General features: G+C 43.7%; 1 protein-coding gene across 1 annotated transcript in view; it reads right to left on the bottom strand.

Annotated features, from left to right (window-relative positions):
• XPR1 (xenotropic and polytropic retrovirus receptor 1) overlaps window positions 1-15,166 on the bottom strand; it is a 116,287-nt gene that overhangs the window by 21,478 nt on the left and 79,643 nt on the right. Inside the window, exons 4-9 of the mRNA XM_063343198.1 lie at window positions 11,945-12,168; window positions 7,769-7,918; window positions 6,748-6,831; window positions 6,158-6,239; window positions 2,432-2,619; window positions 2,019-2,198 (exon numbers count right to left, since the gene is read on the bottom strand). Of these exons, the coding sequence (XP_063199268.1) occupies window positions 2,019-2,198; window positions 2,432-2,619; window positions 6,158-6,239; window positions 6,748-6,831; window positions 7,769-7,918; window positions 11,945-12,168 (908 nt within the window). The remainder of the gene's footprint in view (window positions 1-2,018; window positions 2,199-2,431; window positions 2,620-6,157; window positions 6,240-6,747; window positions 6,832-7,768; window positions 7,919-11,944; window positions 12,169-15,166) is intronic.

A 15,166-nucleotide genomic window follows, 5' to 3' on the forward strand; every position in this document is an offset into this window, starting at 1 on the left:
GTTGTTTCGCCGTTTCGGCGCCCTGCAGAGAGCGTGGGCAGGCAGACGCTGCACCATCCCCAGAGCTCGCATCCGATTCCTCAGCCTACACAAACGCAACTCATGGGCTTCTCATCCGGCAGCAAAGGGGCAAAGAACGCTCAACCTAAGCACGTAGGCGGGAAAGAAGAGCCTGGCGTGGGAATTAAACTTGGTAGGGGCTAAAGAACCTTTTTTACTCAGAGGAAGATGAATTCAAACGCAACTTGCAGTTCCATCAAAAGAGATCCTGCTCATGAGTACCAACAGGCAGTTGTTGATGACCATGGGTGGATGCAAAAAGCCTCCTAGATCCATCCGGAAAAGCTACGACACACTAAAGTAGGCTTCTGATTTGGTTCTAGGAAAATTGAAGGTGCTGGTAATGCTCTGCTACACCCGATATATCAGACTGAATTTTGACCGGAAATGAAACATATCAAGCACGTGAAGAAAAACGCTCACCAACCCAAAATTTGTGTGAACAGCACAGTTGTAAGAATTGCGCTATTTAAACCGCCTTTCACCCAGATAGCTGCTGGCGACTGCACGGAGAAAGAAAATACACCCAGCTGGCCAATTACACACACAAAAAATTAGAAAAGCCTAACACCTACTCTTCACGTGGTTTGTCTGGCCTCTTTTTTTTCCCCCCTTTCCGCAATACACACAGCCAGAAGTACCGTGTCATTTTCCACCATTAAGGTGATCTTGCGTTTTGATGAAGCTTTGTCTCCCCAGGAGAGCTCGGGATGAACTGGCCTCGGCACACTCAAAGGTGTTGCCTGTATCGCCAACTGCAGCGCAGTCTAGAGAGAGCTGGGATCCAGCAGGTACTGGCAACTGCTTAAGAGCTCTGTGAAGACCAAAAAATCTTACCCTGTTAAGATATTAAGGCAAATTAGCACAGATATTGCTCACACGGTTAGAGCACTTCCAGTGCTTCCCCTAGCACCAAGGGACAGCAGTAGGATTAATGAGGCTTGGGACTAAAGGTACGTCTATGAGAGATGGCTGAATGCTGGAAGGCAAAAAAAGAAGAAACTGAAACAGCAGTAAGCCAGCAAATCAACTAACAGAGGTAAGGGCACAGAGGTTAACTAGCTGTGTGCATACCTGCACGCACACGCTCGAAGCCTGATTCTACGTTTCATCTTTGCCACGTTCCAGATAAACTTAATTGTTTTAACTGGCATTAAAAGGATTCGACGAATAACATCAGCCAGCCAAACCCTCTTCCGCCTGATGCCGTCTGAGCAGCTCCAGCAAGAATAAGGTATCAAGGGAACCAACTTGATTAAAGTCAATTTAAAAGGGCATACGGAGTGGGGATGAAGAGACCGATAAGCCACCTAACAAGTCTGAAAACTCTTCTTTTGGAGCTCCCACCTATAACTGGAACGCTGAAGTAGCTTGCATATTTACATTCAATGTAACAGATTTATCTTACCTGAAAAATAGCAGCTGGGTCTAAAATAAATAGTTTAAGACCACAAACACGTTTGCTGAAAAGAATCCCACCCCTGAACATAATTTTATAAGCAGTAACCTTTGCAAAACTCCCCTTTCCACCAGCGAACACCCTCAAGGTTGGCACTCCCCCAGTTTGGGCTGAGGAGCATCCATGGATCCGAGGATCCATCCGTCCTTGCCTTAAAGCGCCCTGACCCTAATCAAACTGTTCCGCTACATTAGGGAAAAACAAGATATCCAAGTGCTTCTATATGTGCAAAAGTATGTATATAGCTGTCTATAGGAAGATTAACAAGTAGCTACCTGCAGTACGAAGATAATGATAGACTGGTACAGGCAAGCAGAAGTTGCTTCTGTAAACCTATAGCTCGACAATATTCGCAGTTGATAATCGGGTCTGCTCTATGAACACACAAGTGGTACACGTATCCCTCTTTCCTGAACATCAGTGCTGCTTGTATACATTTAACTGCTACCGCTTAGCGGTTTTTAAAAATGTATTTATTTAAATCAGGTTTGAGACTTACCAATAGTTTAAGCAGCCAAAAACGGGACTTGTAATATAAGGTTTTGGTAGGGTTGATGAGAAAAAGCAACATGAAGCCGTACAAGATGAGCGGATTCACCTGCATAGGGATGTAGGTGAATTTACCATATATACATGCCAGCAGGCTCAGGCACCACAAAACCCCCAGGAAACCAGCAATCTACAGAAAAACAGAAAAAAACCACATAGATACCTTATGAAAACATATCTCCGAAACCTACAGTGAATTCTCATTACAAGAAAAGGGAGAGCAGCGCTCAATCCTGTAATCTAATCAGCCTTCCGCAACTTCCTCTTCTAATTGCATTACAGCTCCTTGCCAGGAAACGGTGCAGGATTTACCCTCCTGATCCGCCGCGCAGCTCAACCGCTCCTACAATCCGTCCTGTTTACCTCAAAGAGATGTTGATGGGACAAGTTGCTGCGGGGATTGAGTTCGAAGATGAGGACGTGATTGACTCCAGCCTGTCTCCAGCCGTATGTGTTGATACCCAGGAGAAAGAGGAATTCTATCAGGAGAAAGCCACCTCGATAGATTCTCACCAGTGGCCACACATTTGGTCCATCTATAAAAGCCACACCTGGCAAAGACAAAAATGAAAACGACCTTAGCGATAGCGTGAGGCACATCACAAAGCAAATCTGTGCTCAGATGCTCGGCTGAACCCCGTGAAAACAGGGTACCCTCGTACGCATCTGCATCTTCCAGCAAGGGCAGGACTTTTTTCCTAGCCTGTCAGAGGATTTAGGAGTATTCTGGGGAAAATTTGCTCTCCAGACGGTGCGGTCAGGTCATTAGCAGCTTCTTAAGTCCCCTGTCTCACGCTATGAGGGACAGCGCTGGCATAAACTGTGACTATAGGCACTTAAATGTTCTGGTTTAATGGAGATTAAATCCCAACAGGCAGATACACAAATGCTTCAGCTCCCCACAAAACCAAGAAGCACCATTTACAGCATTTAAAACAATGCGAAACGCTGCCTAATCGCTGAGCTCAATACAACTGTAATGTAATACATATTCATAACTAGCAATATAATATCCAGCCGCACCCAAACAGAAAACCCAACATAAGGCAGCAATACTAGAAAGCCTGTCGCTTCCTTTGTTCAAAGTCTTCAGCGTTTTGGAAACAAATTTGATTCATTTCAAACGAGCAGCCTCATACAGCAGCAGCTTTCTCTAGCACAAGGCCCTTTGCAAAACACCGTCCCCGGGTCGCCCGATACAGGTTTTATGATAAAAGCACAAATAAAATACAGTCATTTAAATCCTCAGTTTCAGTTTCCTTGAGTGTTTCTCACCCATGTGCTTTTTAAGGGGGGGGGGGGGGGGGGAGATCACGTGGTTTTACAGAATTGTTGCTGAGAATTTATTCCCACAAACTTTCCTGTCTACATTACAGCCGCAAGTTTTTCAAACTTTTCTTCAGAGAAAGCATACCCATAAGAAGTTTCATGCTTTCAGCATCTGTACTTTATACTGCATAAAAATTATGGAGGAAAACTCTGCAAGGAACCATGAGCCAAAAGCTGTTGCTTTAAATTTAAAACTTGAAGAGACCGTGGGATTCAGGCAAAAGAGAGTAAAATTTTGGACAGACATGAGAGACACCCTGAAGAAGCTGAAAGAAATGAGTCTTAAATACGGAATTGCAAAAGCAGCATTTCAAATTTTCATCTGAAACGCCTGCAGATAAAACCTGGGGCGGGGAGGGGGACTGCTTCCAAACGGGACAGAGCGGTCCCAAAAATATTGAATAAGAAATGACCAGACAGGACAGACGTGTTGCGCGCTACTCGAGACAGAACACCCAGACAAAGATTTATCCCGAGGTGAACACGGTTCAATACGACAGTATAGCGTATGACTTCCATAGCTAATGCCCGCTAATCTTATTTCTGCACTTTTAGGGTGAGAGAGGACCATAATTTGCAGCGCGGAACGGCAGCTGGTTCTGGAGAAAAAGCAGATAGCAAACAGCACGAGCAGCTGAGATACTAAAACACAGAAGCTAAAGGTATTAGAGTACTTCTCTATATTCTCTCCTCTGATACTAGGACCCTATCTAGTTTAGCTTCCGCAGTGTAAAGGCTAGATTTGATTCCTTTTCGTGTTTCCTAACCAAACTGTTTTCTGCCCTACAGCCGAGCAGTCTGACTGAAGACCCCGGAGGACCCCGCTTGCAGGGAAGTGCCCAGCAAAGGTGTCTGAGGTCTCAAACTGGCGTGACCCAGGCCAGGGCGTTGTACTACAGCCCCAAGGGCAAAGAGGTTTTCCATCCGTACGCTGTTTCCACTTAAATCCAACAGAAGCGAAGTCACCTCCTAGAGTCGGCAGGTACGTGACGCTCCATCAACTCCTCCCTTCAGCCAGCACTTCAACAAGGTGCTCAGGGAGGAAGATGTCCCTGGTGACAAGCCCAATGGCATCGCAGCCTAATTCTCAAACAAGAGACAGGGTGCCGCTGCAGCAAGAGTCTTGGGATTTTGCATGAAATCTTACAGGTTTCTGGTTAATAAAACACATGTCCACCGCCACGAACTTTCAACCTCAATCACACACTACCGTGGCACCTAGGAAAGCTGATATGGAAAGAGCAAAGCCTCAAAATTCGTACTCTTTAGGGTGACACCCTCCTGGGATCCGCCTGTAGCTTTTGCAGCCTTTAACAGACCCCAAGTTATGAACTCACCTCTGTAAAACGGTGCTGTTCTAGTTTTAAAATCAGGCAACACAGCAGTAGTTTACTATTAGAAGTCACGTTCTAATGCCATTTCACAGATTCTGCACGTACAACACTGAAATCCTAGCTTAGTCCATCACATCATAAAAACAATTTGCCCAAAGTAGCACAGAGGTTAGCAAACTAATAACCAATTACAAACAAACACTTTGCAGTTAGAACACAGTTTTTGCCCAATATCAGAAGTAACGTAAAGATATCAGGTCATGTCTGCTGATACAAACATACCTATTATTCACACCAGTTTAGCAACATCTGCTTTAGAGATATAATCATTTTTATGAATGCGTTCTCACCACTGTTTCACTTTTTCATCCTTAATGCTGCGAGACAAAGCAAACACGACTGGCTTCAATCGTATTTGCATCTCACCCAGAGATCAAGCATGTAAGTTAGAGGAAAAAACAAAAAAAAGATACGATGAATAAAGAACAGCTTATACACGTTAAACAGACCCTTCGCACAGACGGGTCAACTTTCTGCCTCTACCACAGCAAGACCAAAAGGCAAGCACTTGCAAACAGCTTCTCAAACAGAGGGATTTTATCCCAAGAGATGACTGGATCCAATTACAGAAACATCTGATTAAAAATTCTTTTAAGTCAAAACCAGAGACGTGGGCTTTCCCTAACGCAAGGGCTCACATGTTGATTTGTTAAGCCTTTTCCTTTGTCCTGCTTAAGCAAGTTACAACACTATTGAAATCACAGGCACAATTAGTAAAGCCGCTTGTGATTAAGGGCTGTATCGGGATCTATGGCACTAACGTGGCTTTTACTCCAATCAGACTCCAAACTCAAAAGGCTCAAAGCAGAATAAAACCAAGGCCTGAGATATGCAATAATTTGGAGCTTTTAAACTATTTTACCAAAATCTGCCAGCAAGAAAAAAAATAATCACTTGCATGAATAGTCATCAGGCATTGAAATCCTAGAAGTTCCTACATGAAAAAGCTCCAAGTGGCATGGTGCTCACAGAGCTCTATGTCCGGCCTTGTTCTCTGTAAGGAGTCAGTACCACGCATAACTTCTGTTCTACGAGAACCTCTCTCAAGGCGGGAGAGGGCTGTGCATTCACAGAAGGATAGCAGAAATCTGGTTTATACATGGACACTGCACCTCCAGAACATCGCTCCAAGAGTAAGGAGGAAACCAGAAGAGCAAACCATAATACATTCAAAGTCCAAAACCCGTGTATCTAACATCTCACAACTTGCTACTGAGCGGAACTAATAGTTCCCAACAGTGCGATCTGACTCGGACTGATTTAACCCAAAACACCCTGACCAGCCCGGTTCAGATCCAGGCCCTCACAAAGCGACGAGAACAAATCCATACCAGGGTGAGAGATGTGTCCAGCTGAGGATACCCACCTGAAAGTATGACGGTGACGTTGAGCGCGATGAACAACCCACAGAACAATCCAACCCTGAATGTAGTCCAGGCTGGTACAGGCTATGAACAAAGCAATGGTGGGATTAAGACGGGGTAACAGGTTATCAGCGAAGTCAGATTAATTTGCGGAGCAGATTTAGAATCAGGGATACAACGTTCTGATCTCTGACCGCACTCTTCCTCTTGAAGTTAGGTTTTTCTAAACTCAAAATGCTGCAAAATATTCTTGCCTATGTTGCAGCTGTGTGGAAACAGAGCCTGGGCATCTCAACGCCCTTTGAAAAATGCACCAGACCACACAAACACTAGGCATACGTTATCATTAGCACAAATTTCCTTTTACTATTTATCTCATCCCTTCATTACCTTGTCTGCATGCATTAGGAATAGTAAGCAAGCTATTTCCAAATCTTCCGGAACTAAAGCAGATTACATGACCATGCCCCCCCTCGCAATTTGCAGAGCATGCTCACATCAATTATTTTCACTGCTTTGTTCAAATGTTGAATCTAATTTGGCAACTTGACAAGCTGGAGAAGCAGCTTCGCTATACAACTTGATCTCTCACCTGAGCTGCTCCTAAGGGTGGAACACGCAAACGTTTCATAGCCTTCTGTCTGTCTCCATCTTCTAACTCATTGGTCACCACTTCCTAAGGAGATAGAGAGATACATCACAGAAGTTCATTCTGACAATAAGCACGTGGTACTGCATTAAAACAAACCCCCCCCAAAAAAGCAGTTGATTTTCAAGTTATGTTTGAGCCCTGGCCCAATATTCTTCCAATACAAAGATATGAAAAGTTCACCACGGTGCGTCAGGTTACTACACAATACAAGCTAAGCCCGTGTGAGCTGTCAGAGTGAAAAGTTACCAGCTGAAAAGAACGTACCCAAATTTATGTAAGCAGCACCAGAAATCAGTAGCATTTTAAAAATCAATTAGTAGTTGTCTTGGTGGTGAATATGAGTTATGAAGAGGGCAAAACCTTATAGGAATCAGCAATGAACAAGAAAATATTGTTTGCTAGTTAGAAGAGTGCTGGAGTACTGTGTCCAGCTCTGGAACCCTCAGCACAAGAAGGACATGGACCTGTTGGAACAGGTCCAGAGGAGGCCACAAAGATGATCCAAGGGCTGGAGCACCTCTGCTGTGAGGACAGGCTGAGAGAGTTGGGGGGGCTCAGCCTAGAGAAGAGAAGGCTCCAGGGAGACCTTAGAGCCCCTTCCAGTACCTGAAGGGGGGGCCTGCAGGAAAGCTGGGGAGGGGCTGTTTACAAGGGCATGTAGCGATGGGACGAGGGGCAATGGTTTGAAACTAGAGCAGGGTGGGTTTAGATGAGACATTAGGAAGAAGTTCTTTACACTGAGGGTGGTGAGACACTGGCCCAGGTTGCCCAGAGAGGTGGTGGAGGCCCCATCCCTGGAGACATTCAAGGCCAGGCTGGATGAGGCTCTGAGCAACCTGATCTAGTTGAAGATGTCCCTGCTCACTGCAGGGGGGTTGGACTAGATGCCCTTTAGAGGTCCCTTCCAACCCGACACATTCTATGATTCTAAGAGGAGCTGTGCCCAGCTCAGCACCCTTACCTCTGTTTCGGAGATAAGCTGGTTGATCTTCTTGCAGGTGTAGAAGGGTGCCACCTCCACCTCGGCCACCCGCCATTCTGCCCCCCGCGCCGTCTCCAGGTTCTTGTCATGCTTCTTTAAGATTTTGCGGAAGCCGGTGAAGTTCAGGTTCTGCAGACGAGGGAAAACAGTTACTGGCTTTTAACCACAATCAGCTCCCAGGGAAGTTAAACGGTTCTATTTCCAGTGCTAGCAAAAAAGGAATAGTTAATCAGAAGAATCAAAATTCTTGCACCTATTGTCAGGAAGTTTTTGAGCTATTGCTTTATTAGAAGTAATACACATCCCTTGCAAATAACATAGAAGATGTGGGATTCAAGGGCATAAAAAGAGGTAACTTATTTGCAGGGAACTACCTAAACCTCATATTCCCTGAAAAACCAAATCACTGCTACTTTCCTCCTTAATGCAGGAAGCGACAACATTCCTGATGAAACCCCACTGAAGATACATAACCTGTGGACATACTCAAAGCTTGTGTGCTTTAGGCTATTTCAAGACATGCTCCCTCTGTCTGGGTACACCTGACCACATACGTCCCAGGTACTGCAACTTGGCAACTGATCTCTGGATTAGCAGGAGTTGTAATGAGTCCTTAACGAAAATATAAAGCTGCAGAAAGACTATGATTTGTCCCAACTCCCCCAGTCAGCATCAATCCTTCAAGCAGTTTTCCCATTGAAAAGGCTAAGCTACTGATTTCTCGTTTCTTTGAGCTCTACATTGGTTTCCAATCAAGTCCTCCAGATAAGCGCATTATAGAAGGGAAATCCTTGTGCAACAGAAAACTTGTGACAAAGTTTTAAATGCTGCAGACTAAATCCAGACAAGCGCATCTCCACAACAGCATCCTTCTCCACAGAGTACATTGCACAATGACAGCAAAACTAGTTTAGGCTTGCAGGCGTGGGAGATGTAACTCTCTAGCCGGTCGAGACAAGCACACGATGTTGCTGTGTTAAAATAAGAATTAACGGTTGATCTCCAAGTTACATATGACCCAACGCTCTTCTAATGCAGTAACTAAGACAGGCAAAGCTCATCACACTGTAGGCCACTGCTGTGACAAGACGCATTTGAAATCCTGCATTTCATTTTACAGACAACACCACTCGAAAGACTCAACATTTCACTCGAGATACAGCAGGAACACAGACAGACCGTGGCAAGATTCACTTCTGAAAAAGCTTAGGAAGTAGCTTGGAAAGAAAAACAGAGAAAACAGCAAAATCCAATGCCCCGGGGAGAGGCGCCAACTAGTCACTGAAATTATTTTCAATCTAATTATGCTTAGAGTGATTTAATACCAGACCCCTACCACATAGGTGGGGAAATGAGGCTAGGGAGACTGGAGCAGGAAGCCAATGCATTAACAATCTGCATTATTGCAGACAAGAGACTTTAATTGCTTTCTATTGGAAAAGCCAGAATTCTACCCCAAGGAGAGCAGATCGCTATTTCAGAAATTCAAAATGAAAAAAAAAAAATTAAAAAAAATGAACAAAACGATGATTTTGGTCAAGAGATTTTTCTGTAGCCTGAACTAACATCACATTATCTGCCACGCGGGCAATCATGGCCTAACTCTGGTGTGCCTTGGCCAGCTGGGGCATGGTGATACCAGACACCCCAGAACCTCTCCAGCGGCATTTCGTCCACCGGCTGCAAAAATTCTGCAACCCCAAAGCGCACGATAAAACCACGGTTGGTTACAGCGGTACTTCGGACAAGGAACACGCAGCGATGGAACTGTGAAACACAACAGTCAAACACCATTTACCCAAGTCAGAGGTTTTGCTATTCTTGCTGTTTGTGACGCTTTTTATTTGGCAAGGGGCTTTCTCCAAGTCTGCCTTCTATTTCTGCTGGATACTAATCGAATCCATTGAAGTGAATCTCAACTAATGGTATGTTTTGTCATTAAAGGTGGAAAAAACCTAACAGCGCAACTTACGCAACTACGTAATGCAAGATCAAGTAGTATCAAACAGTGGAGTCAAAAATCTTTGCATTGGGAAATGCACCGGGAAGGCAAATGCTCAGCAGTTAAATAACACTGATTCACCCTCCCTTATTTGCCCCATGAATGTACGATATTGTATACAGTATATATGTAAGTAAATACTATATACTTAATTTCTCATGATCCGTTTGTTCTAAACCACAGTATTTCAAATAGATTTATTTATATACGTACACACTCTAGAATGATATATTACTGTTGCCTATAAGTTAATTTTATCGGAAGTTTAGTCATTGGTAAGTTAAGTACCAGCTGCCGCGGAGACAAGTTGTAGTTTCACTTGATGTTTGGTTCGTGTACCTTCGGAATGAACGCATGCAACTTTTCCTCTTGCTTCAGTCCTAACAGACGGAGGAATTTGCTTCACATGGATTTTCCTTGCTCAGTAACCCGACTCAAGACTTCAGCGTTTCATCAAAGCCATGGCTTGATATTTATAACGCTGCTGTTGACTTCACTTTACCTCCTACGTGAAGGCCTCAGCTACATCATCTTCCCACCGGCTTATTGTTTTCCCTCGACAACATTGCTAGAGCTTGAATATTCCTACTTCTTACATCCTAAATTCAAAAGTGATTAAGAGCATAATTCTGGGATTTGGTTTTATGTCTGTTTTAGTACTTGTATTCCTTGTCCTCAACTTCGAGACCAATTTGAACTATTTTCTCTCATTCTCTCTTTGAGGATATGTTGTAGAAAGAAGGTCTGCTCCTTTTGGAAACTGTGAAAGCTACCAAACCCAGATGGGTTTTACAGCAATGTTTAGTATACATACAACGGACCTGGACTCATGGTAGCAAAGAATCTAAGTGTGCAAGATGCCTTTCTTCACTGATGAACTGTAGGAAAAGATTTTCCAAAGGAATGACCTATGTCATCCCCTTTTTAAATTCTTCATCGAGGCTCAGAAGTGATTTTTTTGTAACCAAAAGTAAGAGTTTGCCTTTTTTCTTTTTTTTTTGACCCCTTTTTTTTAAAAAAAAAAAAAAGTGAAGAAACCATAGCAGGTACTACTGCTTTTGCAGTATTACCTGCTATCCGTTCATGAAAATCCGTTCATGAAAAGCTACAGAAATTCTACCTTTCCCAGGATTTTGAACCAGAAACTATCTCTAACAGTTAAAGGGCTTTATTGAGAAACTCATAAATAGTTTCCAGACATGTGCTCAAAGACACAACATCACTTTAGGAGAGGTACAAACACTCAGAATTTTAGAAGAATTTAGTTTTTTCCATGCTGCAGGATGGTATTTCTAAGTAATTCTTATGGTGAATTTTGTTTAGTAAAAATCTCCAGTACAGCGCTGGTAAAGATCTAAATACAGGTGTAGTGAATTTAAGTTCAAACATCCTTATTTAACAAGCTAAAAAGCCTCACAGTAAGACATTTAAAAGCATTTCAGAGTATTTAATACCAAAAGAGCTGGCCTCACAAAAGAGATCTTAATACTTTTGGATTTTTGTTTCAAGATTTTTGGAACAGAATCAGTGTCCACAATATTTACCATGGCCTTTCATGCCTGAAATCCAAGTACAATAAAGATTTGGTTTTTTTCATACTTCAAGGCAAATGAGCCTGTATCCTACAGAATTAAAAACATTTTTACTTTTTTTTGGTAAATGGATGTTTTAACAAGAGATTCTGATACAGCAAGGTCACAGTCACTACCATGGTAACGCCAAGAGGAAACAGTACGTTAAGATTTCGGGTTTCATGAAAAATAGTAGATAAAAGAGCTTCTTCCCCAGTTTGCCAGCTCCAGCCCTGCACAGAACAACACAGTACAGAAGGAGGAGGTCCTGATGTGACTTCATGTTCTGGCCATGGCTGGGCCAGGGTTGCTTGGCTCAGCCCGCCTGGAAAAGGAAGAAATAAGGTCCTTCTGCAGGTCAGCTTAGCATTTCTAGCTCAACAAAAAGCACCAAGGCATCCGCTGCTAGCTGCCAGGCATCTGCCCGTTCTTTAAAAATGTTTAGGGATGCCAAAATGGAAGGAAAAAAAAAAAAGAGACATAAAAAAATGGCTCAAATGAGGCAACTCAAGGATACACAAAGCACAAGCACAGAGACATTTACACAGGGGGCTTTGGAAAACCACCTCTTTTTGCAGGTACCTGATAGTTCTGCAGTAAGATGAGGCTGAGGTAGAGCTCGCTGAAGGCCAATTTCAGGTCTTTGATATTCCTATGCTGGACACGCTCTTCGTGGGACAGGTGGAAGACCGGCTTTCTGCGCCGCTGCAGCGTGGAAGCCCCACTGGCTTCTTTCTGTGCGTCCAAAGTTGACTGTAACTCAGTCCGAAGAGTAGTAAACCTGCGCTGAGCTTCCGCAAGCTTTTCTGTTGGCAAGGAAAGGAAAAAGACAGGTGAGCGGGTAGCAACTTGCCGGTAAAAAGCACACCTTTTCCTCATGGAACGTGCCTGTAGGTAAAAAGCACTGCATTGAGTAACCTTGCACACAGCCATCCCCAACTAAACGTTACGTTCAACATCTCTGCATGCTTCTCTTTTATGAGGCTCCTTCTTGTTAAAGGTTTTAATGCACTCCTGTGTATAATATACACTCTCGCAAAAAAAAAAAAGCTGTCACGTCAGACAGGTGTTAATTAATATATTCAAAATCAAGGGGCTGTCCCTTCAGCACAGACTAAAGCAGCATTAGAAATGAACTCCAACTTCTCGACTTCCACCCCAGACCTGATTTCTAGAGGATGCTCATTCCCGGACTGCACGAAAATCCGTTAAGGGTGGGAGAAGCCCAACCTGTCGCCTGTACCAAGGGGCTAAAAACCTGCACGGGGACGCAGGGTCAGGCCTCCCCGCACTGGCAGAGCTGCCACCGGAGGCAGCCGGGCAGATAAGGTATCATCCAAATACCAAAGCAGTGACCACACGTCTGCTCTGCGGGCAAAGGAAAGACGCTCGCCTTTCTCAAATAAAGCAAACACACTAAGAGCTTCAGGGAAAAAAACCAACCCCTGTTAGACAATATTATGAAACTTGACAGTTAGTAAGCAAAGCGCTTTTCAGATCTGTGCACCCATTACCGACTACGTGTTCGCTATCTTTTTATATGACACACCAAGGAAATCAAAGAAGAAAGAAAAAAGAAAACCACACAAAAAAACCCCCCACACTTCAAATGTGACGCTGAATTTTGGAGCTCAGAGAGCAACGCTCCCAGTGACAGACAAACACAGCTTCTGCTTTGATCAGGAGTTACAACACGACCAGCTGCTGTACGTGATCCGCTGTAATAATTTCATGCCGCTTTTCCTCAGTTTAGGCTCACGCAGGTTAGAAGCATTGCCTCATTATGTACTGATTAAAGGGACCGCCAACCTCAATTTAAATACCATTTTGATAAGTTTTCAGAACAAGTCAGTCTCTCTTCCTCACATCTCAAGTATGGAAAAGGTGTTCCTTTAAACATGCTGCTTTATGTACTTTCAGAAAGCAATCTTTCTGACTGAATAGCTAACTTTTTATGCTAAAACCAGCATAACTGACACCATTATCTTTCTCTTTGTCCTGTACAACTGGTTCCTTTCAGGTTTTTTTTACCCGCTACAGCTTCAGTCACAGCTTTGGCATCTCGGTTGATAAGCTCCGTGGCAGACCCTGGCGTTGGCCAGGAAGACGCCGAGCGGGTTGATGGCGTTGGAGCAGACGGCTGGGAGCTGGAGCCACCTCCACCCAGCAGGACACACACCGCCACACCAGAAACCACAACCCAAAGCTCTGCCCGACGCTCTCCCGGCCGTCAATTTAATTCTCTTCATTAGTATCTTCTATAACAATCGACTGGTAATTCTCAATTGCTCCCCCCCAGAAGTAAGATTTATTTTTATGGGAGCAATTCTGACCTTTTCCTCAGACTTATTAAATTCCGGTTAATTTTAAGAACAAAACTCCCTCTGGAAGAAGTAACAGGTATCTGTTAAAGAGTAGCTGTTAGAATCAAAAGCCTTCATATAAATACAAGTCACAAGTTCACACTCTACATTCAAAACGTTACGTTAAACCACCTGGCGATACACTGAGATTTCTTTCGGATCAAATTATCAAATATGGCAGAGTTTAAATTTTCATCTTCCTATTGAAAGCACTGTTCCATTGTCCCTATGTCCAGGAAAAAATCTGAAAATCCATCAGCCTAATAACACAATATTTAAAGAAAAGATAACGTTTTGAAACAGTTATAAAACTGCTGCTGCAGTTCTTCCTATCTGTTTGCAAACCGCCATCTGTAAAAAAGCATCATCCCCAAATACAAACATGTGTCTTAATTACGCGTTGCTGAAGAGAGTCGTGTGCTGTCTCCCATACAGCCCTCTCCATCCACAGGGGAGGACCTCAGTCCTCGGAGGACAAGGCTTTAAAGACAATCAAACCGCTCCAATAATGACCTGCCACTCCGGAGACATGGCAGCCCTGCCACCTTCTTCTCCCTCCTGCCCGCGCTACTGCACCGACTCCAGTTATCCAGCCCACAAACCATTTCATCTTGTTCAGGTATTATTTTATCATCAAGATTCACTGCAGAAGCAAAATAAGACAAAAACGCGCGCTGTTATTCTGAAAACCTTCTAGGGAATTGCTTAGGGAAACGGCAGAATGGAAATCAATTTCTCAGTTTGCAACATGCTCCAAAATATTTGAAAAGACGTTCACCACTATCACTAATACAGCACTCCGAAAAGTCACTTTTTAAAACATATGTCACTCCAAAGAGTTAGAAAAAAGCAGCACGCACTTAGAAACAGGAACCACTCTTGTGTTGCAGCTTTTTGCATGACCTGATGCCCACTGAGCACTCGTCTCAAGTGTAAACTTACGGCAAAGACTAAGGAGAAATCTAAAGTCTTCTAACCTGTGTGAGCCTACAGGCAGACTTCAACAAAAACGCTTGCCATAAAGAAGCAGCTTTGCCCAAAAAAATCCTTGTAGATCCTGAATAAAACCCACTAAAGTCATCACCTCCACTATGCAATTCCGAGTTGGTTTTGACTCTGTTTTCCAAGTTTAAAGAAAAGTTCATGCATAAGGATCATTAAAAAGCTACCACACCAGGAGCTAGTAAAATTCCCCGCTGAGTTCCAGTTTACGTGGTCAGGGTTGTGATCCAACCCAGTTTCACCAGGCAGGAGGTAAGCAAACAGCCCGTACCTGCTCGCAGGTCCCCAGCTGAGGGCATTTCAGGCAGGCTCTTTTAGCGTTCCTTCCATTCCCTGCTTGTACATACCACGGGCAATAGTTTGCTTACCAAGTTAAAGCTGCTGCTTCCTACAAAGAATAAAACCAGCTCCTAAATGAACCACCAAAATGTTCCTAGCC

The sequence above is a fragment of the Chroicocephalus ridibundus genome, chromosome 8 (assembly GCF_963924245.1).
Source record: "Chroicocephalus ridibundus chromosome 8, bChrRid1.1, whole genome shotgun sequence".
NCBI classification, from domain to species: Eukaryota; Metazoa; Chordata; class Aves; order Charadriiformes; family Laridae; genus Chroicocephalus; species Chroicocephalus ridibundus.